At 39.8% G+C, this 25682-nt stretch overlaps 1 protein-coding gene across 1 annotated transcript; it reads left to right on the top strand.

The window, feature by feature from the left end:
• Window positions 1-364: 364 nt before the first annotated feature.
• On the top strand, window positions 365-25658 carry LOC140238264 (uncharacterized). Its single transcript, XM_072318199.1, has 15 exons — window positions 365-429; window positions 8695-8795; window positions 9640-9735; window positions 11391-13647; window positions 14149-14244; window positions 14725-14886; window positions 15181-15833; window positions 16143-16916; window positions 17590-17804; window positions 19527-19762; window positions 20521-20706; window positions 21443-21630; window positions 22061-22178; window positions 24539-24713; window positions 25312-25658. The coding sequence occupies exons 1-15, from the start codon at window positions 365-367 to the stop codon at window positions 25465-25467; spliced, it is 5478 nt and encodes a 1825-aa protein (XP_072174300.1). The 3' UTR covers window positions 25468-25658.
• The last annotated feature ends 24 nt before the right edge of the window (window positions 25659-25682 follow it).

Here is a 25682-nt window from a genome sequence, read left to right as displayed (position 1 = left end):
TCCCTTGCTTAGACAGAGCAATCGATATTTATACCTCTATGCTCAGTGTATTTCTTTAAACTTACAAAAGTATTCGGGCAATTCAAATTATGCGGAAACTATGAGAAACATAGAATATTTGGGGCGTATACCTTCATATTAGGTAAAACATAGAATTCTTTAGTGGACTATACACAACATAAAATTCCAAACGATGTAATGCGAGGAATGGACAGAATTTACGGAATGTGCAAGGAATGTGTACTTTATCAGAGATTCAGTCTAGAACGGAAACCCACTTGTTATGGAATGTGCCCTACTAGGTACTTTATGAGGTAGAGTTATGCCAAAAATCTTAGGAGGAGAAACCCTAGAAAGTGTCAGCATGGAGGGGCGTGCTTGGCACGTGCGGAACGTAAACATTGACCCCACGAGAATTCGCTGCGGAGGGTGAGTGGTTTTCATCTACAACAAGACACTTATTGTTCTGCATGGTCAGTGCAGGGAGGTGGGTCCCTGGTCAGTGGTTTTCTGCTTATCCATATTCGTAACAGTATTCAAGATTGGCTAGATGGAGGGAAGGGGGAGGGTAGAGGGTAAAGGGTAGAGGGTGAGATAGAGAGCTAAAGTTTCATGTCAGAGATTGACAAGAAGTGACACAAAGATGAAAATGCCTCTAATAACAATAATACACCTGTAATAACAAATTCTTACATAGATTATTATGCAAGACTGGGATCCCAGAAAACACTTGAAATGGGAAACTGTTGTAAAGCATGCAGCCATAAGTATGTGCCTTGGAGAGTCCATTGTGCGAAAGAGAAAGATTGTGATATATTTGCCAGTATCTCACATCCAACTGGACCCCATGGAAGACCAGCTTAACGTAGCTGAATATGGGCTATCCAGCCATCTTGTCAGATGGAAAATGAACAAACAATATTGTTGTCACTGAATGGGCCGTCTACGTGAAAATATGAACGAAGAGGAAATAACAGTTTTAACTTCCGTGAAATGATCATCCCTTCGACGGAGGCTGCCCATGATATTGTTATAGATACGGCGGGGGATCATCGTGACCAGATGAACAACGGTAGTCGATCATAGAAGGATATTAGTTACTTTCATCGATCATAGAAGGATATTAGTTACTTTAATGTATAGAGAGAGAACAGAGTATCTTATAGAGTTGGTAGTATTGAAATGGGAAACTGTTGTAAAGCATGCAGCCATAAGTATGTGCCTTGGAGAGTCCATTGTGCGAAAGAGAAAGATTGTGATATATTTGCCAGTATCTCACATCCAACTGGACCCCATGGAAGACCAGCTTAACGTAGCTGAATATGGGCTATCCAGCCATCTTGTCAGATGGAAAATGAACAAACAATATTGTTGTCACTGAATGGGCCATCTACGTGAATATATGAACGAAGAGGAAATAACAGTTTTAACTTCCGTGAAATGATCATCCCTTCGACGGAGGCAACCCAAGCCAGTGCATGATTGTTTAGCTCCCTCCCCAAACATCTCATTGGAAGAAAACCCCGACGCGTGAAATAACAAGCAACTTCCTGCAACTCACGAACATTTTGTTGACTTTTGCATGACGGCATTATGGTGTCATATTTTGCCTCCTCTTTTTTGATCGACTGACTTCCTATTATGTAAACTATATTGGATTGCTCTTTTGGTAACGTTTGATTTACAATATGTGATGCATTGATCACTTCTAAATGAGGTAGGTTTCAGTCTATACATTTACATGTAATTCAGAAAGTTATATATATATATATATATATATATATATATATATACATATATATTAGGAAATACTACAATGATAATTAATGATAAATGAAATGTCTTCAAATTCACAAATCATTTGGAGTTTATTTCAATGTGCGATGTTCGTTTTTTACTCTGAGCGCATTTTGGCATGCATTTTGGTATTACATAGTGCAACAAGACATAGTCAAGTCTAAATACTAAGATACACACAACAATAGTTTGTATATTATAAACATCAAAACATGTATCCATAAGAAATAGATATTACTCACAGAAATGACGTCTACAAAACTTTCTTTTACCAGAGGCCAGCTGACAGTGCTGAAATAAAGATCACATTATACAAATTTACAACTTCCCACCAGAAGGAAATGATCGTGTATAAATTGCATCTCATCAACATGTTACATCAGGAGTAGGGTTAAATGTCGACGTAAATTGGGTTCCTATCATCTTTATGAGTAAACATAAATATGTTAATGGCTAAACGTTGCCAAGTACTTTAGGCAAAATAACTATCTTTGAATGTTAATCAAACCGTTATGCTTTTATGGTCATATTATGTTGTGTATTACCCACACTTCCAAAAGACAATTTAAGCCAATTTCTGTCAAGTATCCAACAAAATACCACAACACATATTTTAACTTTAAAAGGACTTTAACTGTTAGTACAAAACTAAATCAAGGCAAAATATCAACATTAGAGGACTCGTGTACATGAAATAGAAATAGGCTCATAACGCTAACAACGAATCGAGATTCTTTAACCCCTTCTGTGTGAGGGACTTCGAACGGCGTGTACATGCTACTTTTCAGTGCCAATCAGCACTTAAAGCATAATGAGGTTTAAAAAATAAATCTTTCCCTCCCATTTCCTCCCCATCACCCCCTCCCCTCACAGAAGATATAACTTTCTTACTTCACATTCACTCTCTCGCCACCCTCTTTTCCTTACCCCGCCTCCCCCATTTAGATATTGTAATAATTCTAACTGCTACAGATGACTCTGTGGTGTCTTTTCTTTTGTACACACATTATATAAATCTTTAGATGGATAAACTTACACCATAAGAAGATAATGATGACAAACGGACAAGTACAAACAACAAAACATAATCAATATGATACATAAATTACTTGAATTGAAATGGATGACCATGGTGTTGTTTCATCAACTTTTTTCTTAAAATATTTCTTCTACAATCTTTTATCTGATCTAAATTATGTTCGTTGTGTTTCCGTTTCCTCTATATAGTATATTTACATGTATATGAAATAGAACGTTCAAAAGTTGATCTTTCCGTTTATGAGCCCTTTTCATACCAAAACAAGGCATCTGTCCATCTACAGCTCAATAAATCCCAAAAAGTAATCACATTACTTTAAAATTTCTCAGGTGATTTGATCATGCTCACAATGTGTAGAATATAATCATGTCCACTCTCCTTTCCCACTAAACGAACGAAACAAACGGTGATTAGTATGTTGAATAATAAAGACCATCAACATAATCTACTTGTATGATACCATTAATTTAACATAGAAGATATTCTTACCTGTCCTGGGTATTACATGTTGTGATAATTCCTTTCAGCTCCAGTACACACGGTCGGTCTTTAGATGAATATGTCTCGTCTTGTACTGAAACTTGTAACCTTTATACACACACACACACGACTTGATACGACACTCACTTTTATACAGCTTACTGCAGATCCGGCTACAGATGGCGCTTCACCGTTATTGCTATACTTGCAGCCACACAGTTTGTTGTTTTTCTCTGACATTATGCTTTTGTGTTTTCAGTTTTTTGTTTGTTTAGATTTAAAAAAAAAATGTACTAGCGTTGTCCTGTCATAATAATTAGTAATCTGACGTTCAAATATTCATTTTTAGAAAACCACAAAGTAAACGTCATGAGGCTTTAATCACTGAATGTCCCTAATTCTTGATCAAGAAACAAATATAGATGGAAATATATTTTATTGTGCCTTTATTGTCGTAGCTCATTGGCATATCATGTTACGTCATCGTTCGTCGTCTGTAACTGCATCTCACCCTCACTCCCGCTCCTTTACGCAAGGTGCCATTAAGATATATCTCACATCCAATGCTCCTATACAGAGCTTCAGGTCAAATAGCCAGATTTCAGCAACGGTGCAATTTGTAGACTTCTGATCAACGTGTTTGTTTCAAGAGGTGTTTCTTTCTCTTCTTCCTTAAAAACAACAACAAGAGGTGTTAAGGGTTGTTGCTATTTCTTGCGTATCGTTCATTGGGGCTTTCAAAAAAATTTGATATAAATATTATAAACTTCAGGTTACATGATTAATTCGATACAGCCTCCATTGTAATCTTTTCTCCAACAAACTGCCCAAATTCAAAGCCGTGTATTATATTTTGGTCAAGAAGTGAAAATTATTTAAAAAGGGAAGAAATATTAAGATGTTTATATAATCAATTGGAAATCGACATGTATACCTGGCAAACCACGATCAGAAGTACTGGGCTTTGATAAGGGCTAAAGTATTACCCTATCCTCCCGCTATATTACCCCCTGCTCTGTGAAACATAATGGACGAACTACTTGAACTTACAGTTATGTTTTATATTTGATGCTTTGATATGTTTGATACGCGAAGTGGCTCGGGAGAATGAGATAAAGAGCTAGGGAGCATACTTTCATGCCTGGATCTACAAAATATTTGCATTCCTTCGTGAATACAGTAGCATGTTGTGAGAGGCGGAATGAAAACATGTACTAACGTAACATCATTGATGGGAAACTTTTGTTACTCCGGGTAAAGTAAAAGATTCACAGAGCTTCTGAAATGAGTTAAAAAGTCAAAAATAGGTTGAAGGAATAAAACAGAACATGACAGGGATACAAAAGCAGAAACATTCTTTGAGTTTGGGTAGAGATGTGAGAGCGGTCGGAGAAGGCATAACAAAGAAGTCTCGAGTCTGGTGTGGTAGAAGAAAGCTGTTCAAAGAGGAATGAATTAAACCGATGTCTCAATATGTTGTATCTGCTCTGTCTGTGCACGCTCTTCTTTCAGTATCTCGGTCCGACGGCGGCGCAGAATGTTGAGTCTCCCGGGAACTGTCCAATTGCAGAGCAGACTGGCGTGTGTCATTATGAACAGACGTAGGTGGATAAACTACACTCATCTGCTATTTTATGGTTTTTTGAAAATCATTCTTGAAGTAGAAATATCAATAGATGATAAAGACATGTGTGAATGGATATAATGTACAAGTACGAGATTCAGATATTGTATAATGCGTGAGTCATCACTGATATTAAGGGCGAACGTACATTCTCTTTCAATGGCAATTTCTCTGAAATCTTCACATGCCTATCATGTCCATAGATCGTTGTGTGTAGGCCTATTTACAGGCATTTTTGTTCCTTGTACTATAGAAAGTGAAGTCTCGTATTGTACGAAAATCACATTGACATTTGCTTTTCGCGTTATGGATGTCTTTCCAGAACTGTGTTAAAGTAAATAAGGCTACACGGTATAGACTCTGATGTAAAGAGAGAACAATAAATCCCGAGTTCGAACCCTGACCATTACATACGTAGGCCTAATTCTTGGACGATATGAATTTTGTTTAAGGATATTCATCTCTTGGATGGTCATCTGTCACCGTCTATTTATAGAGTATCAAAGTGTGATGTCATAGTCATATATTCGTCGTCATGGAAACTGGTTCCAAACAACCTCACCTTGTCCCTATGTTTATGCGCACAACTGCATGCTTCCAACTCGAGCTATAACAAAAAACTGTGACATCATCACTTCGTTCCTCGAGCAGTTCTGGGACTATTATGATACATGTAATAGCAGGGCCGACTGGGATACATCGCTTAAACTGAACCATGTTCTCGAAATCGCAGTAGAAGAACGACTTAAGAGACAGGTGAACTCGGTTTGTTGGAGCAATAATCCTTGATCAGGAAGATTATTCTCTAGAGTTGTTATGACTAAATCTGTAATCCCTGCTCCTGTCGTCCTACTGTTTATGATTTTTCCTTTTTCAAAATATATCAACTTTCACTATCTTAATTATCTAGATCTATCCATCACTTTATCCAATAAAGATGTTGAATGCTTGTTGAAATTGAATGCCTTCTTTACTTGGACATCACGGATTTCATTTCACACATATTTGTTCGCAGTTTTACATTAACACGCACGAAGCTGATTCGAGCATCGAAAGCCGAGGCATTTCAAGTCCTGTGCGGCTGGGCGGGAACCTCCAAATGTACCCGCTATAGGTAAGTGAAAGCTTTGATGGCCCTCGAAAGCATAATTATTATCAAATTGGTCAAAATCATCCACACGCCCTTGTAAGGCCGATTGTTACCTCTAGTCAACGTTCTTTAATCATGCTAACAGAGGGGCGTGCATATTACCCCCACTTTTTTTTTTTTTTTTTGGGGGGGGGGGGTGGTGGTTTTCAATCTACAGAAGACAGGCATTTGATAATTATCATCCCCTCTTAATTGCGTTTGCCCTTCCACCAATCATAGTGGATGAGGATCAAAATGAGAATAAATCACCGTCATCGTGCTTATTTACCAGTTATTGACGTCAGAATGCAATTTGAAATAACATCCCTATAGACTTGGAATGAATTACAGTATTTTTAAACGTTTGCCTGTGTAGGCCTATTAGCAAATTCTGAAGCATGTATTACTTCAAGACGTTGGCCGATAGCACGACGGGCACTGCGCAAGTAAAACATTAATGTTTTTTTTTTTTTTCACGTAAGCCTACCTCGGATAAGATTAGAGATTTAATGTGTGAATGCTGAAAACATAATCATGTAGCCGTATTCATGTGTACAGTTAAGCAATGCAACCGCAAGTAAACGTATACATGTGATATTATTCAAAAATTGGTAACCCTAAGAAATTCCACAACCCTCTTATCATAGTATGGCTACCGGGCCTACACCACCCCACACATATATCAATAAATACACGAGCATGCATTTAGACATTTTGGCACACCCAAAGCGATGTAGAAATATATGGCTTGGTTCGCAAATTCAAATTAATGATTTCTTGCGTCGAGTTTTTTTTTAACATAACTGATTGACAAATCGCCTTACATCGACGAAAATAAGTACCGATTATTCAGTGCCTTAGCAGTAGCCATGATTAAAAAGAATAAAAAAGAAGAATCATGGGCATACATACTTTGATATAGGACTCGAACCAAGGATCTCTGATATATAACATACACTACACCGAACTTTTGCCCTATCATAGCCAGTGCTGGTTCTTGTCCCTTATAGCAGCGGACGCTGCGTGTTTATTCAAATGAATTATTTCGAGTCTGAACAAACTCTGGCAATTTGTCAATCACTTGCAACAAAAACATTGTCCCATAAAGTCCATGAACAATACGTTTACAACAACATAGCTTCAAAGCAAAAGACCAATTTATGGCATCTTAGAAAGTATTTCTGATTGGTGTATAGAAACAAAATTTAAAATCGGCAAGATCAATCTCTGTAATGCTTTTCATTTGGACTGCTAATCCAACTTTGCCTTATTTGAGGGATGGATTGAATATCTTGTGTATTATGAAAACAATGTTTACATAGATCTGTTCTGAATGAACAGATTATTTTTGAACAATCATAATTATTTTGAGAAAGAGCTTGATATAATAATATGTAGGATGCTTCCATGTTGACCTGTTTCCCACGGGACAGTTTGTTTTCAGTGGCGCTTTTCTCTATAATCATAGCTTGCGAAATGCAAAACGTTATTGTATAACTCATATGATAAACCAAAGAGAAAGTGTCACAACATCAATTGTTGTAGCTTTGGTCTTTCGATGATAACTCCAGATATCTATATCCTTGGTCATGATGCTGTTTAACGTTCTCGAGAAACAAAATGACACGTCCCACTTTGATAAATGGAAAGTACGCCTCCGTGACAAAGCTCCCGTAGAGTGCATAATTTCTCGAGCAAATATCGCAAAGTGTCGAACATTAAACAAAAATCATGAAAACTCGATTATGTTAATCATTGTACAGTTCAATAAAATCACTGAAGTGATTTTGGAAGACATTCATCGAAGTCAATAGTAACTTTGTATTGTATGTACACTGACCAATATCTGAAGCGACAGATGACAGACCGCTAGTGATCTGACAAGTGTAAAGTGGTTGTTTGTTTGTTTTGCTTTGTACTTTCTCTGTTTTGTTTTGTAGATACTGTTGATTTTTTTTTTTTGTATTTTGTTACCATTGTTTAAGGGCTTTGTGTCTATTTAGAAAAAGCGCTATATAGATATTGGTTATTATTATTATTATTACTATCATTATTATCATTGTTATTATAATTATTATCATTAAAAGAAAAATCAACTAAAATCGTGCATTTCACAATCAAAACTAATAGCCTGTCAATCAAAAAAGATCCCATCTCGAGTAGGAAAACTTACAATCACATACACCTGATTTACGGCCTGAAAAAAGAAGGGAAAAGCGTAAAGAGCAAAGTATTGTGTCATAAATATTTGGATAGATATTGTGTAGGTATCAGGGGCGGATCCAGGAATTCTGTAAAGGGGGGGGGGGAGGGAGGGCGTGACAAATATTTCTGGTGGCACTTCCGGGTTTCATTTCATTTTTCTTCTCTTTATTTCTTTTGTTTTTCACGAAAAATAAAGGGGGGCGTGCGCCGGTTGCGCCCCCCTCTGGATCCGCCACTGGGTATTGTGTTTATCTGATTCATGTCTTATTTCGCAATGTGTCAAATACATTTGTCTTGATAATAACAGCACCATCATTACTTATTATGATATACAGACAATATCTCGTTGCGTCACGATTATCTCATCGAGTATCATTAACTGATACGTGCTTTCTACACTGTAATGTTTCTTTGATGAAGGCCTGTGTACTACCAGGTCTCTGTGATTGGAGTGGAAGAGGCGACCAGACTAGTATCAAGATGCTGTCCTGGGTTTGCAAATACCACAGGACGATGTCAACGTGAGTGTCTTCTGTTTTCTGTGGGGTCTGCTCATTTACTGATTTTCTTTTCTCATTTTCATGCTGTAACAAAATCATTAGGCGCAGCGATTTTTGTAATGACATGATAAGATGAAACGAATCATTAAGTATACAGACAGTACTGACGATAACTTTATTCCATCTTTGCTTCTCTCATAGCTTGTGAGTTATGACAAGGGAATGTCTTATATAGGTAAACACATAATACTGCGAAAAAGGATGCGTTGCGGTCCGTGCAAATTACATAAGTACATGTATTGTTCGATGTTGTTTGTGTGACATCATAATTGAATATTGTGCGCAAACCAGGCGCTTCACGAGCTGCCGAAGTAGCAGTATTTTATAGGACATATTAACACCAAAGCTCAATTCACACAATCAGCTCAAATGTAGTATACTTAATCTATAATGACTACTCACCGCCAATAACTCATCAGGATGACTGCAGCACGCTCACAGGACAATCTTCGTCGCTATTCCGTAATTGTCACAAGACTGTCTAATCAAACTCAATGAGCACTGCAGAAAAAAGAGCGCCTTGGAATGTTTCTACAGATAAATGGCACTATATAAATGCTGTTTCATCATAATCATCATCATCAAAAAGACCTCCTTTATATCTTAACAGTGAGGAATCTTCAACGTAGACGGTTGGACTACCTTAGTAGGCCTATATATTGCTATGTTATGAATTTGTTGCAGTGACATTCGGTTTATTTTCAACAGAGAATAACATGTTCTGTTCTTACTTATACATTCTTTCTGTTTTCGTCTTTATGTTATATCTATCTCTTTGTTTCTCTGTGCCCTTTTATATCAACAGCCATTTGCTCCCAGCAATGTGAGCACGGTGGTAGTTGCGTAGCCCCTGACCACTGCGCATGTCTGCCTGGATGGATTGGTGACTTTTGTGAAAGACGTGAGTTACCGTGTTACTCTCCATGTTACTCTCTACTTACCTTCCCAAAAGACTCATGCCCAGATTATTAGCTACAGAAACATAAACTAAAATTAATTTCACCTGGAATTAAAGCCAGATTCACTGATTGATTCTTTTAACTATAAGCAACAGAATAAATACAAAGAATAAGAGAACTCATATGCGCAAGAAATTTGTTCGTGTGTGCATATTCATGCTGGTGGCTCATATTACCTCATCGATGTTGCATTTTTGCTTATGCATTAGAGATGAGTCCTAATGAGGTGGCTTGCTGTCTGCATCATAAATAAATAACAACATGGCTTACTGCATACTTACATAACAAATCTAAAATGGATCTTACATGATAGATTTTACCATGTGTATCGAAGGAAAATACTACCTCCGTTTCTATTGGCGTTTGAAAGTGATTACGCTTTTACAAAAGAATTATTATAACACGTCTTTGCTGCTTTCTGGATATCAGTGATCTTATAATGTCATTGCAATAAGCCAGTTCGGGGTTCCACTTTGAGCATGAGCAGAAAAAGGTCATCAGTACCGGCAGAGCATGTTGGTTTTTTATTCACTGAGATAAGCATCTGTGATGTAATGATTATTCAAGTGATCATTATGAGTGGTGCTTGCTAGCACATCCACCTGACAGCAAATGCGGTATTTGACAATATCAATAGAAAAAGATTGTTAATACATTCAATGCGAAATAAGGAAATGGATCCTTTCCAAAGTGCTAATTGATGGATCATTCTGTTCACCTGGTCTACGCAAGTTCATTCTTTCTTTGAACATGACTGATGAATTCCATAAATTGTTACGTCGGGTAAGCTGAAATACCTTCTCTCGCTTGAAAACTCGTGGAGTGCCTAATCAACTGAGAAAGAAGAAAGGTCATTTGTACCGATGTGCCCACGAGCTAACCCCGAACTGGCTTATTGTATCGTATGTGAAATTCCCTTGTTGAATCATCGCCGTTCAGAAGTTATTGCGTAATGTTATGTAACCGACCATGACCTGTAAGTGTTCACCTGTACCTCGGTGAGAAAATACTTTGCTATGCTTTACTATTCAGTGATCCAGGTGATCTAACTTTGTGTATAGTGAAAGCAGACAGACCTCTCCTCTCTCCTTTCTCCTATCCTATCTCTATGCAGTCATCCCTCCCCTTATTTTCCTATATGTTATGTATTATGTACGAGGGCTGCATGCAAATCAAGCAATGCTTAAGCTGTAGCCCTTCTGCGTTATTCATTGCATCACTGATATGTTCTGTTGTACATTGTAAAGGCAATGAAGAAACTGTATTGCTGTACATTCTAAAGGTAATGAAGAAACTTACCTTGTTAGCACTTAATGTTTATGTATATCCATTTATATGTATGGTACCAACAGTGTATATGATATATGTGTATGTATCTGCATAAGCAATGATATAATGCAGGAACCAATAAATCAAAATCAAATCAAATCAAATCAAAGTCTTTCAAGATTGTTTGTTACAAGTGATCTTTCACACATGGTCAGGGATATTTATAGTGCATTTATGGAAGACGGCAGAGTCAATTATACGCTCAAAGAGTTAAGCATATTTAAAAAACAATAATTCTTGTTGTATTTCTTTGTTTTGTTATTCTTAGCGTGTTCGGAAGGTTTGTTTGGAGTGCAGTGTCGCCAAGAGTGTTTATGTGAAAATGGAGGAACGTGTCAAGTGGCGTATGGCATCTGTTACTGTCCTCCTGGTTTGACGGGTGTCCACTGCGAAAGCCAATGTCGTCAGGGAAGCTTCGGCGAGGGATGTTCTCAATCGTGCCGTTGTTTCAATGGAGCGTCTTGTGACCCAGTCAACGGCACCTGCTTTTGTTTAGCAGGATTCAGGGGTGACTTCTGCAAAGAGGAATGCGAGCAGGGTACATATGGACCTAACTGCAGCAAGTTATGTCGATGTCAGAATGGTGCTCACTGCAACCCTATTGACGGAACTTGCTCGTGTGCCCCTGGTTTCGTTGGTCAGTATTGCCAGGACGAATGCAGAGAAGGATCATATGGACTTGGATGCAGTGGAATGTGCATGTGTGAAAACGGAGCGAGATGCCATCATGTGACTGGTAGATGCGACTGCCGACCAGGTTTCACAGGTGTGACATGTGCAAACTCGTGTCCGTCAGATACTTTCGGGGATGGCTGCGCTGAGATTTGTTCTTGCCAGGCGGGCAATTGCCATCATGTGACTGGAGAGTGCATCTGTAACCCTGGATGGATTGGAGACAACTGCACCATCCCCTGCTCGCGTGGAACGCATGGCGTAAATTGTGCAATGCGATGCGAATGCGCAAATAGGGCTCTGTGTAATCATGTCGATGGGTCATGTCGTTGTTTACCTGGGTTCAGCGGAGAGCTCTGTGATCTGCCGTGTCCTTCAGGACGATATGGAGATGGATGTCTTCAGTTTTGTCAGTGTCAGAATGATGCCGAATGTGACCCTGTGGATGGGTCGTGTACATGCACTGCAGGTTGGCGTGGACATTTGTGCGCAGAGCCATGCCAAATTGGACGTCACGGACTCAATTGTGCAGAGAGGTGCCTGTGCCGAAATGATGCTGTCTGCAACCACATCGACGGATCGTGTGCTTGTCGAGCAGGCTGGCAAGGTGCGGTATGCTCTCGTCCCTGTCAAGAAGGCATGTTTGGCATTGACTGCCTACAAACATGTCGATGTCAAAATGGTGCAGAATGTGACCACGTGGAGGGAACATGTTCTTGCACACCTGGTTGGCGAGGTCCTGACTGCAGTGAGCCATGTGAGGATGGGTATTTCGGGTATGAATGCCAACTCCAGTGTCGATGTCAGAATGGCGCTGCATGTGATCACGTTGATGGTCGTTGCACTTGTTTACCAGGGTTTACTGGACTGGCATGCACCGAAAAATGCCCAGATGGGTACTTTGGACAAGGCTGCGCTGAGGAATGCCAATGTGACTATGCCGACAGTTGCCACCATGTATCTGGTAGCTGTAACTGTGCTGCCGGCTGGACTGGTCCTGCCTGCAGCCTCCCATGCAATGAAGGTTTTTACGGCGTTAACTGCGAAATGCAGTGTGACTGTCGATTTGATGGAATTTGCGATCGATTCGATGGTACTTGTTCGTGTCCACCAGGATTCGAGGGCGATGCCTGTGAAAATATTTGTGATGGATCCAGGTACGGTGTACAGTGTCTTGAAGTCTGTAATTGCCAGAATGGAGCTTCCTGTCATCCAGTGGACGGCTCATGTATCTGCACTCCCGGTTGGCAGGGACCATTGTGCGCTTCTCCGTGTGCAGAAGGTTTCTTTGGAGCCAACTGCTCTCAGATTTGTAGATGCCGAAATGGAGGCGAATGTGACGCAGTGACAGGCATCTGCACTTGTCCACCGGGCTGGCAAGGTTTCTGTGCCGAACCATGCATGTCTGGATATTTTGGGCAAGACTGCAGGGGTGTGTGTCGATGCCGGAACGGAGGGGGATGTGATCGTTTTGACGGTCGCTGTACTTGCACCCCAGGGTGGCAGGGTCCCATTTGTGATACTCCGTGTTCGAGGGGAAGATGGGGCCCCTCCTGCCAAAATGAGTGCCGGTGCCGAAACGGCAACTGCTCGGCGGTGGATGGGTTATGTGTCTGCGCCTCAGGTTGGACGGGCAATTTCTGCCAGTTGTCTTGTCCTGAAGGTAGTTGGGGACCAAACTGCGGTAACGAATGCACGTGTGAGCACGCAACGACTTGTTCACGTTTTGATGGATCGTGCGTGTGTTTGGCCGGATGGACCGGGGAAAACTGCGACCAAGCGTGTGAAAATGGATATTATGGGCCCAACTGTCGGCTTCGATGCCGATGCGGACACGGTTCTACATGCTCAAGGTATGTGATAATGCAGCTCCTGTTGCATCCCTCATTATCTACCAGAAAGGATTAAAAGCCTAAAACATGAGGTTATTGCATCTTATCAGAAATTTGTTAGATTGATCATGAATCCTTTTCATTCAGAAGAACCAAAGCAATCATTCTTCCTTGAGTCTAGTTCAGCATACACTTAGTGGTGATTTAAAGTACAGAGTATCCTGATGTATATGAGTTGAATTATTTTTAATTTCTTGAAATAATGAGTTTATAAGATTTTGTTATGCAATTATCCACCTGATTGATTGATGATTTTTTTTTTTATCATGGCTACTACTGAAACACTGATCAGTTCAGTGCTTATTTACGTCGATGCAGGGCAATTTGTCAATCAGTTGCAATGAAAGCATCTCGACGGAAGAATTTCATGAATTTGAATAATTCTCCACCTGTTGCAAAACATGTTGAGAACAGACCTCGCTGAAGCTATATAAAATATGTATTCATGATCTCTCCAAACAGAGTCGACGGAACATGTCAGTGCGGCTCGGGTTGGACTGGTCAAGAGTGTGAAGATCGCTGTGCAGAAGGAACATACGGTGTAGGCTGCTTGTTGCAGTAAGTATTACCATCTCCTCATACAACTTACAACGTCATTATTACTAAAATTGCGAGCGTGATAATGACATATCCTCCACTCGGCACAGTTTTGCAGATACATAACATATTATGACATCAAAATAACAAATTAAAAAGATGTCGCATTGGATTTCGTAGTGCAGTTGAAACGGCAAATTTGAGTATAAGATATATCATGCTGTTTAGATGGTATGGAACTTGTATGTAAAATGAAAGACCGTATGGAATGATGGAGAACACATCATATTGATGATTACTACGTGAGATGTCAGGTAGGGCTGCTTGCCTCGTAATTTTGTGCACGACCATCTTGTTTTTCTGTTACCCTTGAAGAAGCTCTACTGTTGTAAATTAGGCTGTGACGCCAATGGAAACCATCTATGTTTCGTAAAGAGCAATGAAACTGTGACTTGTAGATATAATAATGCAATTTGACATTCCTCCTCATCCCACTGATAGATGTCAGTGTGCAAATGGAGCGCCCTGTTCGCAATTTGACGGTTCTTGCGAGTGTCCGGCAGGGTGGATGGGAGACCGATGTGACGTTCAATGTCCTCAAGGTCGATTTGGTCCATTCTGTCGGTTTGAATGCCGCTGTGAAAACTATGCTGTATGCTCAAGGTAAGATTTTCTGACATTTCTTTAACAGAGAAATTAGATTGCCATTTCATGAGTCTTGTTGCTGACTCTGATAAGATTTTAAGGATCTCGTTTACATTATACTGATTAGAATACATCATGACTAAGGATTTAGTACACAAGTTTGAAAAAAAAAATCATTTCATATAGGTATCAGGAGTGTATTATATTGAAAAAAATTCGATACAATCCAAAATGTTTGTTCTTTTAGTTGTTAAGAAAGTCAAAGTGGATATTCTTTTATTACAACAAATTTGGCACTCTTTCATGTACCAGATTCGATGGTCGGTGTTCATGTCCCGATGGCTGGACTGGTCCGGCGTGCGATATTCCATGCCCATCCGGTTCTTACGGGCCAGACTGCTCACGTACCTGCCTCTGCGAACGAAACGCTGAATGTAACAGATTCAACGGATCCTGCAAGTGTACTGTAGGATGGAAGGGCATCTTCTGCAACACACCATGTGGAGTCGATGAGTGGGGGGTAGGGTGCACTTCACGATGTTACTGTGAGAACGGTGCTCTGTGCACCCGATTTACTGGGGTTTGTCAGTGCGCACCAGGGTGGACAGGGGCGAGATGTGAACGTCGCTGCGATGAGGGATTCTACGGCCGTAACTGCGCAGGGAGATGTAACTGTCAAAACGGAGCTACATGCAACTTCTTAGACGGCTCATGCACCTGTCCAGCGGGGTTTACAGGTGTGCGTTGTGAGCAGTCCTGTCCCGGTGGGAGATATGGCATCCAGTGCAGTCAAATATGCGTCTGCCAGAACAATGCCGTGTGCGATGCTGTAGACGGCAGTTGCATTTGTACTCCTGGATGGATTGGGGTGCTATGTGAGGATCCCTGTCCCGTTAGGAGATGGGGACAAGATTGCGCCTTCCAATGTCAGTGTCAGAATGGCGGATCGTGTGATAGGTTTACAGGTAAACCTGACACTCACTTTCCATGTTACAGTTTGTTTGTTTGGTATTTGTTTTGCTATGTAGGCATATCGTCGGATCTTAAAAGTGTAGTTCAGTCTTGTAGAAACCCTCCTGAGCCCTTTATACCGGGAATCATGAATAACTTGCTTGCACATTTAGAATCTGGAGAAATTCCTGGAATTTAAGATTTTCGCATCAAGCATGATATTATCTGTTCCAATATCAAAATAATGGAAAAGTAAAAGCAACATTGCAAAATATATGAGCTGATATTGTTGCTTTTTTTTTTCCTGTCATTTATATCTAAAGGTGAATGTTCTTGCGATGCTGGCTGGGAAGGACGTACATGTGAGACACCCTGTGAAGAAGGCACCTTCGGACCGAATTGCAATTCGTTCTGTAACTGCGAGAACGGAGCAACATGTTCCCGCTTTGATGGTTCATGTCAATGTGGAAGTGGTTGGTTCGGCAGACGTTGTGATGTTGCTTGTCCATCAGGAAAGTACGGGCCATCTTGCTCCTCAATTTGCCAATGTGAAAACTCCGCAACTTGCGACCGGTTCGACGGTTCCTGTGTCTGCGAGCCAGGGTGGCAGGGTCTGATGTGCGATCAACCCTGCGAGGACGGCACGTTTGGCCAAAATTGCCGTCACCAGTGCCAGTGCGAGAACCAGGCGTCGTGCAACGTAGTTTCAGGTGACTGCGCGTGTCCTAGTGGTTGGACAGGCAATATGTGTGACGCACCATGTCCTGACGGGTTCCACGGCCCTGACTGTACCGAAGAGTGCTACTGCCAGAATGACGCATTGTGCTCCAGGTTTGACGGTAATTGTCAATGTACGGCAGGGTGGACGGGTACATTTTGTCACCTCGAATGTCCGCCAGATCGATTCGGTCGTAACTGTGCTGCGATATGTCGCTGTGAGAACGAAGGTACGTGCGATCGGTTCACTGGAGTTTGTCACTGTACCGCTGGATGGACTGGACTGACGTGTACAACACCATGCAGCAGAGATCAGTATGGGCCAGGATGCATTCACCAATGTCTGTGTCAGAACAATGGTCTGTGCGATGCTAGCACAGGTAAAGCTTTCGCATTATCACGAGACAACAAAAACGTATAAAAAGAAACTTAGGCGAAAATGAAGAAAACCGAGCGGCTTCCTGTTTCTTGGGATGGAACGTTGATGGTATTTGCATAGTATAGACATGGAACTTTGCTCGCACAAATATGAGCGTGTATTCCAAGTGGAATTCTAGAAAGAAAGGCACAGATTTTGATTAAATACACTGGGGTAGAATTCATATTTTCTCATGCACTGTGATATCAGAAGGAAATATACGGAAGTGGAGAATGTTGATAAGTGGCTCTTGGTATGTTTCCTACTTACAGCCATTTATACACCTGCGTGTTCATTTTCATCTATAGACCTTGGTGTCCAGTCGCGTTAGGCTTCAAATTAGTTTGTAAACATTTTGATCACTTATCCTGTCGCGGTATTTACTAGAGCACTGATACGTTAATCAGAAGTCTAGGCAGTGTCTACATTCAACAACTTCTTTTCATTGCCAGGTGAAGTCTTCTTCTGAAGTTCTGAGTGATACCCGATACCCAGATCTTATTATGGTTGATTGTACCTAATCATTATCTGTCTTTTTAATGTTCTATCTATCTAACATGAGTATAGTGATGGAAATTATTTATGTGTATAATGAACATTCTCTGACTTTCGGCTCCACATTTCGGTATTTGGAGGTGAGTGTCTGTGTCCCGCCGGGTGGACTGGGGATCGCTGCGAGTTACCATGCGAAGATGGATTCTTCGGCCCGTCCTGCAGACAGCGCTGCAACTGTAGGAATGGTGCAACATGTGACCGGTTTAACGGCGCCTGCAACTGCCTCGAAGGCTGGCAGGGTGACCAGTGCGATACAGAATGTCCGCGAGGACGGTATGGCGTCGACTGCATACAGGTATACTGCAGATGTCATTGACACATTAGACCCTTTTGAATTTGACTTTTTTCATGTCATGGTCTTGTAATGGTCTGCAAACTTAGTATAATACATGGCATTCATGCTTAATCCCACCTTAAGAGCTTGGAGTGATACCTAATTGGTGAAAAAGGGAAATGAAGCCCATGTATACAGGTGGTACGTATGAGTGGATGCAGCAATATCAGTAGAACACATCTGGAAAGTTTGAGGAAATCGGATAATCCATTGAAAAGTTATTAATTCTTACAGTCTTGGTTCGGCCGTTGTTAGATGAAAAGACTACTACAATTCGTGACGTCACTGTTGGATGATATAAAGTAAATATAAAGAAAAGTCCACAATCTTTTTGAATGTTAACTACATCTATCCTTGATTTGTTATTGATAACATGTTATGGGTAATATAGTCTCCCTGTTTTCCTGAAGAGGTAAGTCAAGTGGTATTTCATTAGGCTAGAAAATGGAAATATGGAATGATTATTTTCTTTATATCGTTGTCCATGTGTGACGTCCCAAAATGATGTAGTCTTCTCTACGATTTTCCTCAAACTTCGCCGATGTTTTCTACTAATATTGCTGCATCCCCTTAATCCACATATTTGTTTGAGTATCATACTTATGTATTTAAATCAGCATGAAAGGTCAGTGAATGTACAAATATCTAGTATTAAAAAAAAAAAATCATATACAGTGTCGCCAAACGATGGCATCGTCTCAAAGAATATCGTACTGAGAGTGTTATATATTGTAGCTTGCAGTATATATATTATTATAGTATTATATCGTAGCTTGCATTGCCGTAGTATTTTGGACTGCCAGACTTGGTGCCCTCATGTACCAAACAGGAGATATTTTCGGCGTATGTTATCTGTACAGATAGGCCATGTTTTCAATAAGTTGAATTCATACAACTTCAAACAACAATGCGCACGATGATGGGCAAAGTCTGTTGGGCGCAAACAGTACTGTTAAGTTAAAGGTCGTACGAGACAACGAATCATGGATGGCGAACAGTACTTTCGCTTGGAAGGGGTAAGGAACAGGACTGAGAATAACACGATAATGCAATGACCAGTTATCGATACCACTGAAATCACAAACACACAAATACACACACACAAACAAACAAACACACACACATATATTATTATTATTATATATATATATATATATATATATATACGTATATATATATATACATATATATGTATGTATAAATATACCTATTTTAGCGATTGTATGTTATGTGTGCCATGGACATGTACATGTATCTCTCTCTGTATATCCATATATATATATATATATATATATATATATATATACTGACATGTAGCTATTGTACCTAAGTTTCATTTCGTATTAGGGAAAAGTACGCATTATATCAAGCTACTACTGACATAATGTTAAGCTCAGGTAACATTATTTCACATGTCTTCTGAAGAGCTAAGTCAAGAGCTCTTTTATTATGCTGAAAATTTTCAGTATGTGGCATTCTACTTATAATTTTCTCAATATCGTTCCACTATTAGGACATCACGAACTGTTGTAGTTTTCTTATCTAGAAATGGCGGCACCATAACTTTAAACATTTCATAACTTTTTAACAGATCGTCCGACTTTCCTCAAACTTCTTTGACGTGTTATCACATTGTTGCTGCATTTTAGCTCAAGCCACTTAATAAATTCCCATTTGCAATAGATCTGTCGGTGCCAGAACAGAGCAACATGCAGTGGCAGGGATGGGAGATGCACCTGTGTCTCTGGCTGGACAGGAAGACTGTGCGATACTCCTTGTAATGCCGGCTTCTTTGGGCCGAATTGCGTCGAAAGGTGCGACTGCGAGAACGCGGCATCATGCGATCGCTTTCATGGATCCTGCACATGTCTGCCGGGATGGACTGGGGCAAGATGTGACGTGACCTGCGATAGGACGCGGTAAAGTGATTCCTTCACAGATATAGGCTTGTGCAGTCACTACAGACATATATATTTTTCATGTCAATGTTGGAAAGACATATAAATAATTAGTACAATGTGCTATGGAATTTGCATATTGTACAGCTTAATCTATCTAAAGGTTTGTATAAATGCTGATGCCAGTTCTCAATATGCCATGTTTTACAGTAATGGAATACAGTTTGCTTTTTTACTGACAAAAGAAACAACCTAGTATAAAGAATATACATTTGATTATTTCGACCAGATGCATTTCGATGCCTTACGGAATATTCTGCAAATTGTCAGGAAGTCTAAAAAACACCTGTATAATCTTATACGACGTTGATATCTCTTCGTTATTCAGTGTGTCTGAATGGGATTGGACAACTTCTTTTATTTGCTGGCTTCAGTTTAGGGTAATATCTATTCGTCCTTTCTCATCGATAAAGCTTCCTGAGATTTATCCTTGCGGTAGAAAGGCAAATACAATGTACATGTATCAATCAAATCTTCTGCTGAAGTATTCTGACAGCATGTCATTTCTACCCCATAACGCTCTCATAGCAATAAACCAATACTGAATTAAAGGGGGATCCCAGTGTGAAAATTTGGTTTGACATTGAGAGCAGGTATTTGCTTGTAATAGTAAGATTAGCTTATCTGACAGAAGTAGCGATGGTACTAAAAAAAACAAAACAAATAAGAACGACAACATGTTAGTCAGGTTTACGGCATTGTCGATCTCTGATTTGCAGATACGGAATACAGTGTCAGAGTTTATGTCTGTGTGAAAACGACGCCAGTTGCTCCCCGATTGACGGTTCGTGTCAGTGCACTGAAGGTTGGACTGGGGAGTACTGCCAGACAGCATGTCCATCGGGTTTCTACGGTCCAGACTGCAATGGGGTGTGTGCCTGTCAAAACGGTGCAACTTGTTCCAGGTATCCGCCACTGTTATCTCCTCACGTGGCCTTTGGACCTGAAGTAGGGACGTGCCTTTACTGCATGAGATAGATATTTACTTTTATTTAACTCTTGCAAAAACAATTCTCGAACAGTTGATATGATTACGCAGACTAATAATTAAGCTAGCTGATGCTCTCATCACATCAAAACTTTCCATAATAAAATTTGATTTTTCTGCCGTAAAAGCATAAACTCACTGTTTTTCCTGTCTGAAACTTCAAAATAATGATCAGTCAGATATGTTAGGATTTGAGACATAATTGCGTTTGAACGAAGAAAAAGTGAAATTTTCAAGATTTTGTGTAGGCTCTACAAACTATATAAGGTGTGAGGCGATAACAGTTTAACTCGCTCATGTGCATATTTATATTGACTATGTTTAAGAACTGTTTAGTGACTCTGAGCGAACTTTGCCTAAGTCATAACTTCATAAGTCATAATTTCCTTTAATTTTTACGCGATTTTGGTCAAGTTCCCACTGTTGTGCTTAAAAGAATTGTACTCTTTCTTTAACATTAGGGCTAACATTACTTTCAGCTTGTCTGGAATTCCCCTAGGATATGACTGTAGTAAACTGTACTAAAACAAACAAAATGAATATCTAAGTGTGGACATCACAATATTGTGATCCTGATATGTTGAATGTAAACTGTTTCAGAGAATTTAGCATGACTGGTCATTTGCAATTGTTTTGATGGCGTGAATAATCAGATTCGATGGGAGCTGTGAGTGCACGGCCGGCTGGAATGGCGCATTGTGCCAACATCCGTGCGAAAGTGATAAGTTTGGCGTCGGCTGCCTCCAGACCTGTCGGTGTCAAAATGGCGCCACTTGCGATGCCGTAGTAGGCACCTGTACCTGCGTTGAAGGCTGGAAGGGGGATGAATGCGAGAGAAGAGGTAATTGAAGTGTAACGACTGATGTACGAGAATTTCATGTCAGTTTCTTCCTGCAGTTAACAAATGATAGAAACGTTGTAAGATCTTGCAACACCTGATTATATATATCTCCCATTATAACTCTACCCTATTTCTTACCCTAATTCTGACCTTAGTCCTTAAAACGGAAACGAAACGCAACTATATCAAATGAGTTTATTGTCATCGTCAACGCCGCCAGGTTGTGCTATAAAATTTGTTGATTTTAATATATTGTGAATGCAATAATTGATAGTCTCCCATTTTCCAACACATCGAAAAATATTTCAGAATTAATGATCAGCTTGCTAAAACTATAATTCGCTGTACTTCCGCTTCTATTTATGAGAGCATTTGACAATAGCACTTAACTGTACTGAAGTCTGACTTGCTTCATTCAATTTACTGCAAGATCTGATCGGATTCAGGACAAGGCAGGTTCTGCAAGGGAAGGCAGTGACGTGCCTGGACGCCCTAAACTTGGTAGACGCCGAAGATGAGCGGCACGTCTTTGAATGCCGATCCCTCAAGTATGTACCTTGAAGATCTGTTTGGTGGAGATTTCTAACTGAATTAATTAAACAAAAAGTTACAAAGCGGGGGCAGGAGATCATAGACGAATCTTAAGTGCGGTAAATATTGGCGTAGGCAGTAGTGCGGGCCGACGTATTTCACTATGGTTGCCGTTGCGAGGGCGGTCGAAAGAATGTGACAAAGTTATGATAATATGAGAGGGTGAGATAACGACTTAACTTGTGATGGTGGTGAATGAATGGGATGGCTGCTGTGCATCAAGAAGAATGATAATTAAAATGTATGCTTTGCATATATTTCTTAATCAAACATTGATTGCATACATGAATGTTTGCAGAGGCACTGATTATCAGGTTTGTTTGTTTGGTGATTTTTTTTTTCATTTCTTCATACATAATAAAGGACTAGGTCGACCAGATCCCTGTACTCTTGTTATAGAGTCTAAATTGGAACAACTTCACGAAAATGTTCGCCTTTACAGCGACTATGCAGCTGATGAATAAATGAAATCTCAATTTGTCCTTCATTTGTAATGTAGCAGAGCATAGCACGTCTGAGATAATTCTTGAGGAAAAATTTATACCGAAAATGAGAAGAAAAACGTTTAAGATCTTGGAATTTTACATTCAGAAGAAACGGTAATTAATAAAGTGCACCCTTATAGACTTTTTTTTTTTCCTGTGCATGTTATGTTGTTGTTGTTCTTTTTTTTTTCCACCAGTGCAGGATACAATGTATAACGATGTACAGAAAAAAAAAAATCAAATGTTAAAGTAGTTTTAGAAGTGAGAGACCAACAGCAATATCATTATTTCATAGGCTCCTGTCTGTCATTAGTAGGAGAGTAGATCGTATCACCGGACGCTTTTTTTTCGTGGCTTTGAATTCCGTACTCAGAGGATGAAATTTCGGCTAAAAATAACACCACTTGTTTACAGACTCCTGGAAATTACGAATTCAGCCAACTTTTGTCAATTGTTTGCTCCAGTTTTTAGAAAATATGCTTCAAACATATCCCTCTATAAAAGTTGTCTTTTTGCGCGGTGCAAAATCGCATTGTAATACCGGACACGTTGTTCGTAATGGAATAATCGACGTCTTTCGCACCTTGTTGTTACACCAGAATCACAATTCATACCCACGATTCACCGTACACATTCCTACCGAGCGGACGACAGAGAAAAAATCGGCAAATGACGCTCAAATTTCGTATTTTACGGTAAAATGTCTACCATGAACATTTCGAACAGTTCACGCGATGAAATCATGTGAAAAATCGACGTCAGTCTGCTTCTAAATTAGCTTTTTTTCACATTTTTGTGCCGCATTTTTCGCGATTTCGATCCATAGAACGCTCTGTGAGGCTAGTCTATGCGAAGCCCTGCGCGTATTGAATGTCATCAGTACGCAGAAATGTGCGTGTCCGGTAATACAATGTGGGTAATACCATGTTTTCCGGTAATATACACTTTTTTTTAAAGATATGAAGTCAGTGATTGTTTAAAGAGATCATATAGTTTGGATGAGATGGGGATTTAAATTTTAACTTTCTGTGAGATATTATTAGAAACCACTTACATGAATATTAAAGAGCAATATAATCATTAGTGAAAATAAGAGTTAATTTGATGTAAATCGGTTTTGAAATGGCTGAGGTATCCATAAACAAAGTAAAACAAAGTGGTCCTAACAAAAGGTGAAACCTACCTTTCATTATAGGACCTCTTGCTTTTGGAAATCTTAGCAATTTCAAAACGATTTTCTTCAAATAAACTTTCACTTCCGCTTAGAATTGTATGGTCTTTAATATTTCATAATGGTTTCTAATCATCTTACACAAAGTTAAGATCTGAATCCCTGTCTCAACCAAAACTATACTATCTCTTTAAAATTGGCCTCTGATTCGGCGTAAGTTACCTTTTTGATTCCAATTTATCGATGAAGTTCTTGAGACAGTCAAAAGCATTCAGAAGGGTTTCTAGAAATTTAAATCTTAGCGAGAGATAGACCAACGAGAGATTCATGATCACAGTAACACATTATGATGATTTTACCATGCAATCAATGTGACCTTTCTCCATTTCAAACCACGACGTTGGCCCTTTGACACATGACAGCAGTTTTCATTAATGATTTTTGTTGGTAAGAAATGAATTTGATTTATTTTTGATGTATAGTACAATAATTACTCGTTATGTAGGCATAGGACTATCAAAAGTATATAAAATTATAATCATATAATTGATTTACTATGATTACATTACTAATGGGCACAAGCCACCGTTATTTCGAATGGAGGATTATTTTGTAACTCTTTTTACATGTGTAATATTTCTTAAAAATTATGCATTCATAGAGTTGATGGGAAACGCCTTCCGAATGGAATCACGTGCCGTCAGCTTTGGAGCAATCGCATCGCGAGTCCGGATGATCTGTATTTCTCGGAGCGCAGTGACCATCTTGATCTTTGTCTCAACATTCTCGACGTCAATGGAATCAGTCCAAATTCCTACAACACGGACACACTATCAGTAAGCTTGTCTAAGTTTTATGAACGCTTCTAAAAATCTTTGTTTTTTTAAGCAAAGGCCTTTGAAAATGATCAAATCAATCATGATATTGTGTCTCGAGATTGCAGAGAATCAGTAATCTAAATGAACGTACCAAAACCGCTCACGTATTTCCTGGTGTAACATTCTTTCTGACAACCTCTCTCGCCATCCCTCCCCCCCCCCTCCCCCCTCCCCCCCCCCCCTCCCCCCTCCCCCCCCCCTCCCCCCCCTCCCCCCTCCCCCGTGATCGTTTTCATCCCTTGTTTCAAGAGGACCTACTACGTGGCCATTCACCCAATCAAAGACATTTGTGATTTTGCATTGCCAAATTGGTGTCCAATGTTCCGTAAAATTATGTACTTGCTGGAATATAACATTGACATCAACGATTTCCATGTGATAAAAAGTATATATATATATATATATATATATATATATATATATATATTACATGTATAAAATGCATCTGCTCGGTATGGCGTTCAGTAATGTTGTTTTACCGTCAGTGTAGCATTGCTTATGTCAGGAAACCAGTCATGTTAACTAGCTATGAGTCACAATAATCATTTCTACTCAGGTTGAAGCGTGGTATCGCTGCACTGGTGAAAGAGAGGATCGGATCCAGTGGCTCTATGGGGCGTGGCAGGAGGGCGTGTCCCGAGATACGGGCTACACCGATCACCTCCGTTGCATCGTCCCTGTGGGAGAGTTCTATGGAATCACTTCCACATAACTACATCACGTCTATAGAAGAACGAATCTCATTTCTTCATGCCATTGTGTACCATATAAAGCACTCATATTTTGCACTCTGCGTGACATTTCGTTCAATGTATAATGATCATCATCCAGGCGACGAGAAATATATTTCATGGAAACACAGCGTCAAAATTGGAAGAATTATATTTGCTCTTCGTTCGATTTTAAAAACCTGTTTTAAATAAATAG

Source organism: Diadema setosum, chromosome 14, assembly GCF_964275005.1.
Source record: "Diadema setosum chromosome 14, eeDiaSeto1, whole genome shotgun sequence".
NCBI lineage: Eukaryota > Metazoa > Echinodermata > Echinoidea > Diadematoida > Diadematidae > Diadema > Diadema setosum.
Note: the sequence above shows the minus strand (reverse complement) of the source record. Positions and strands in the feature narration are given on the sequence as shown.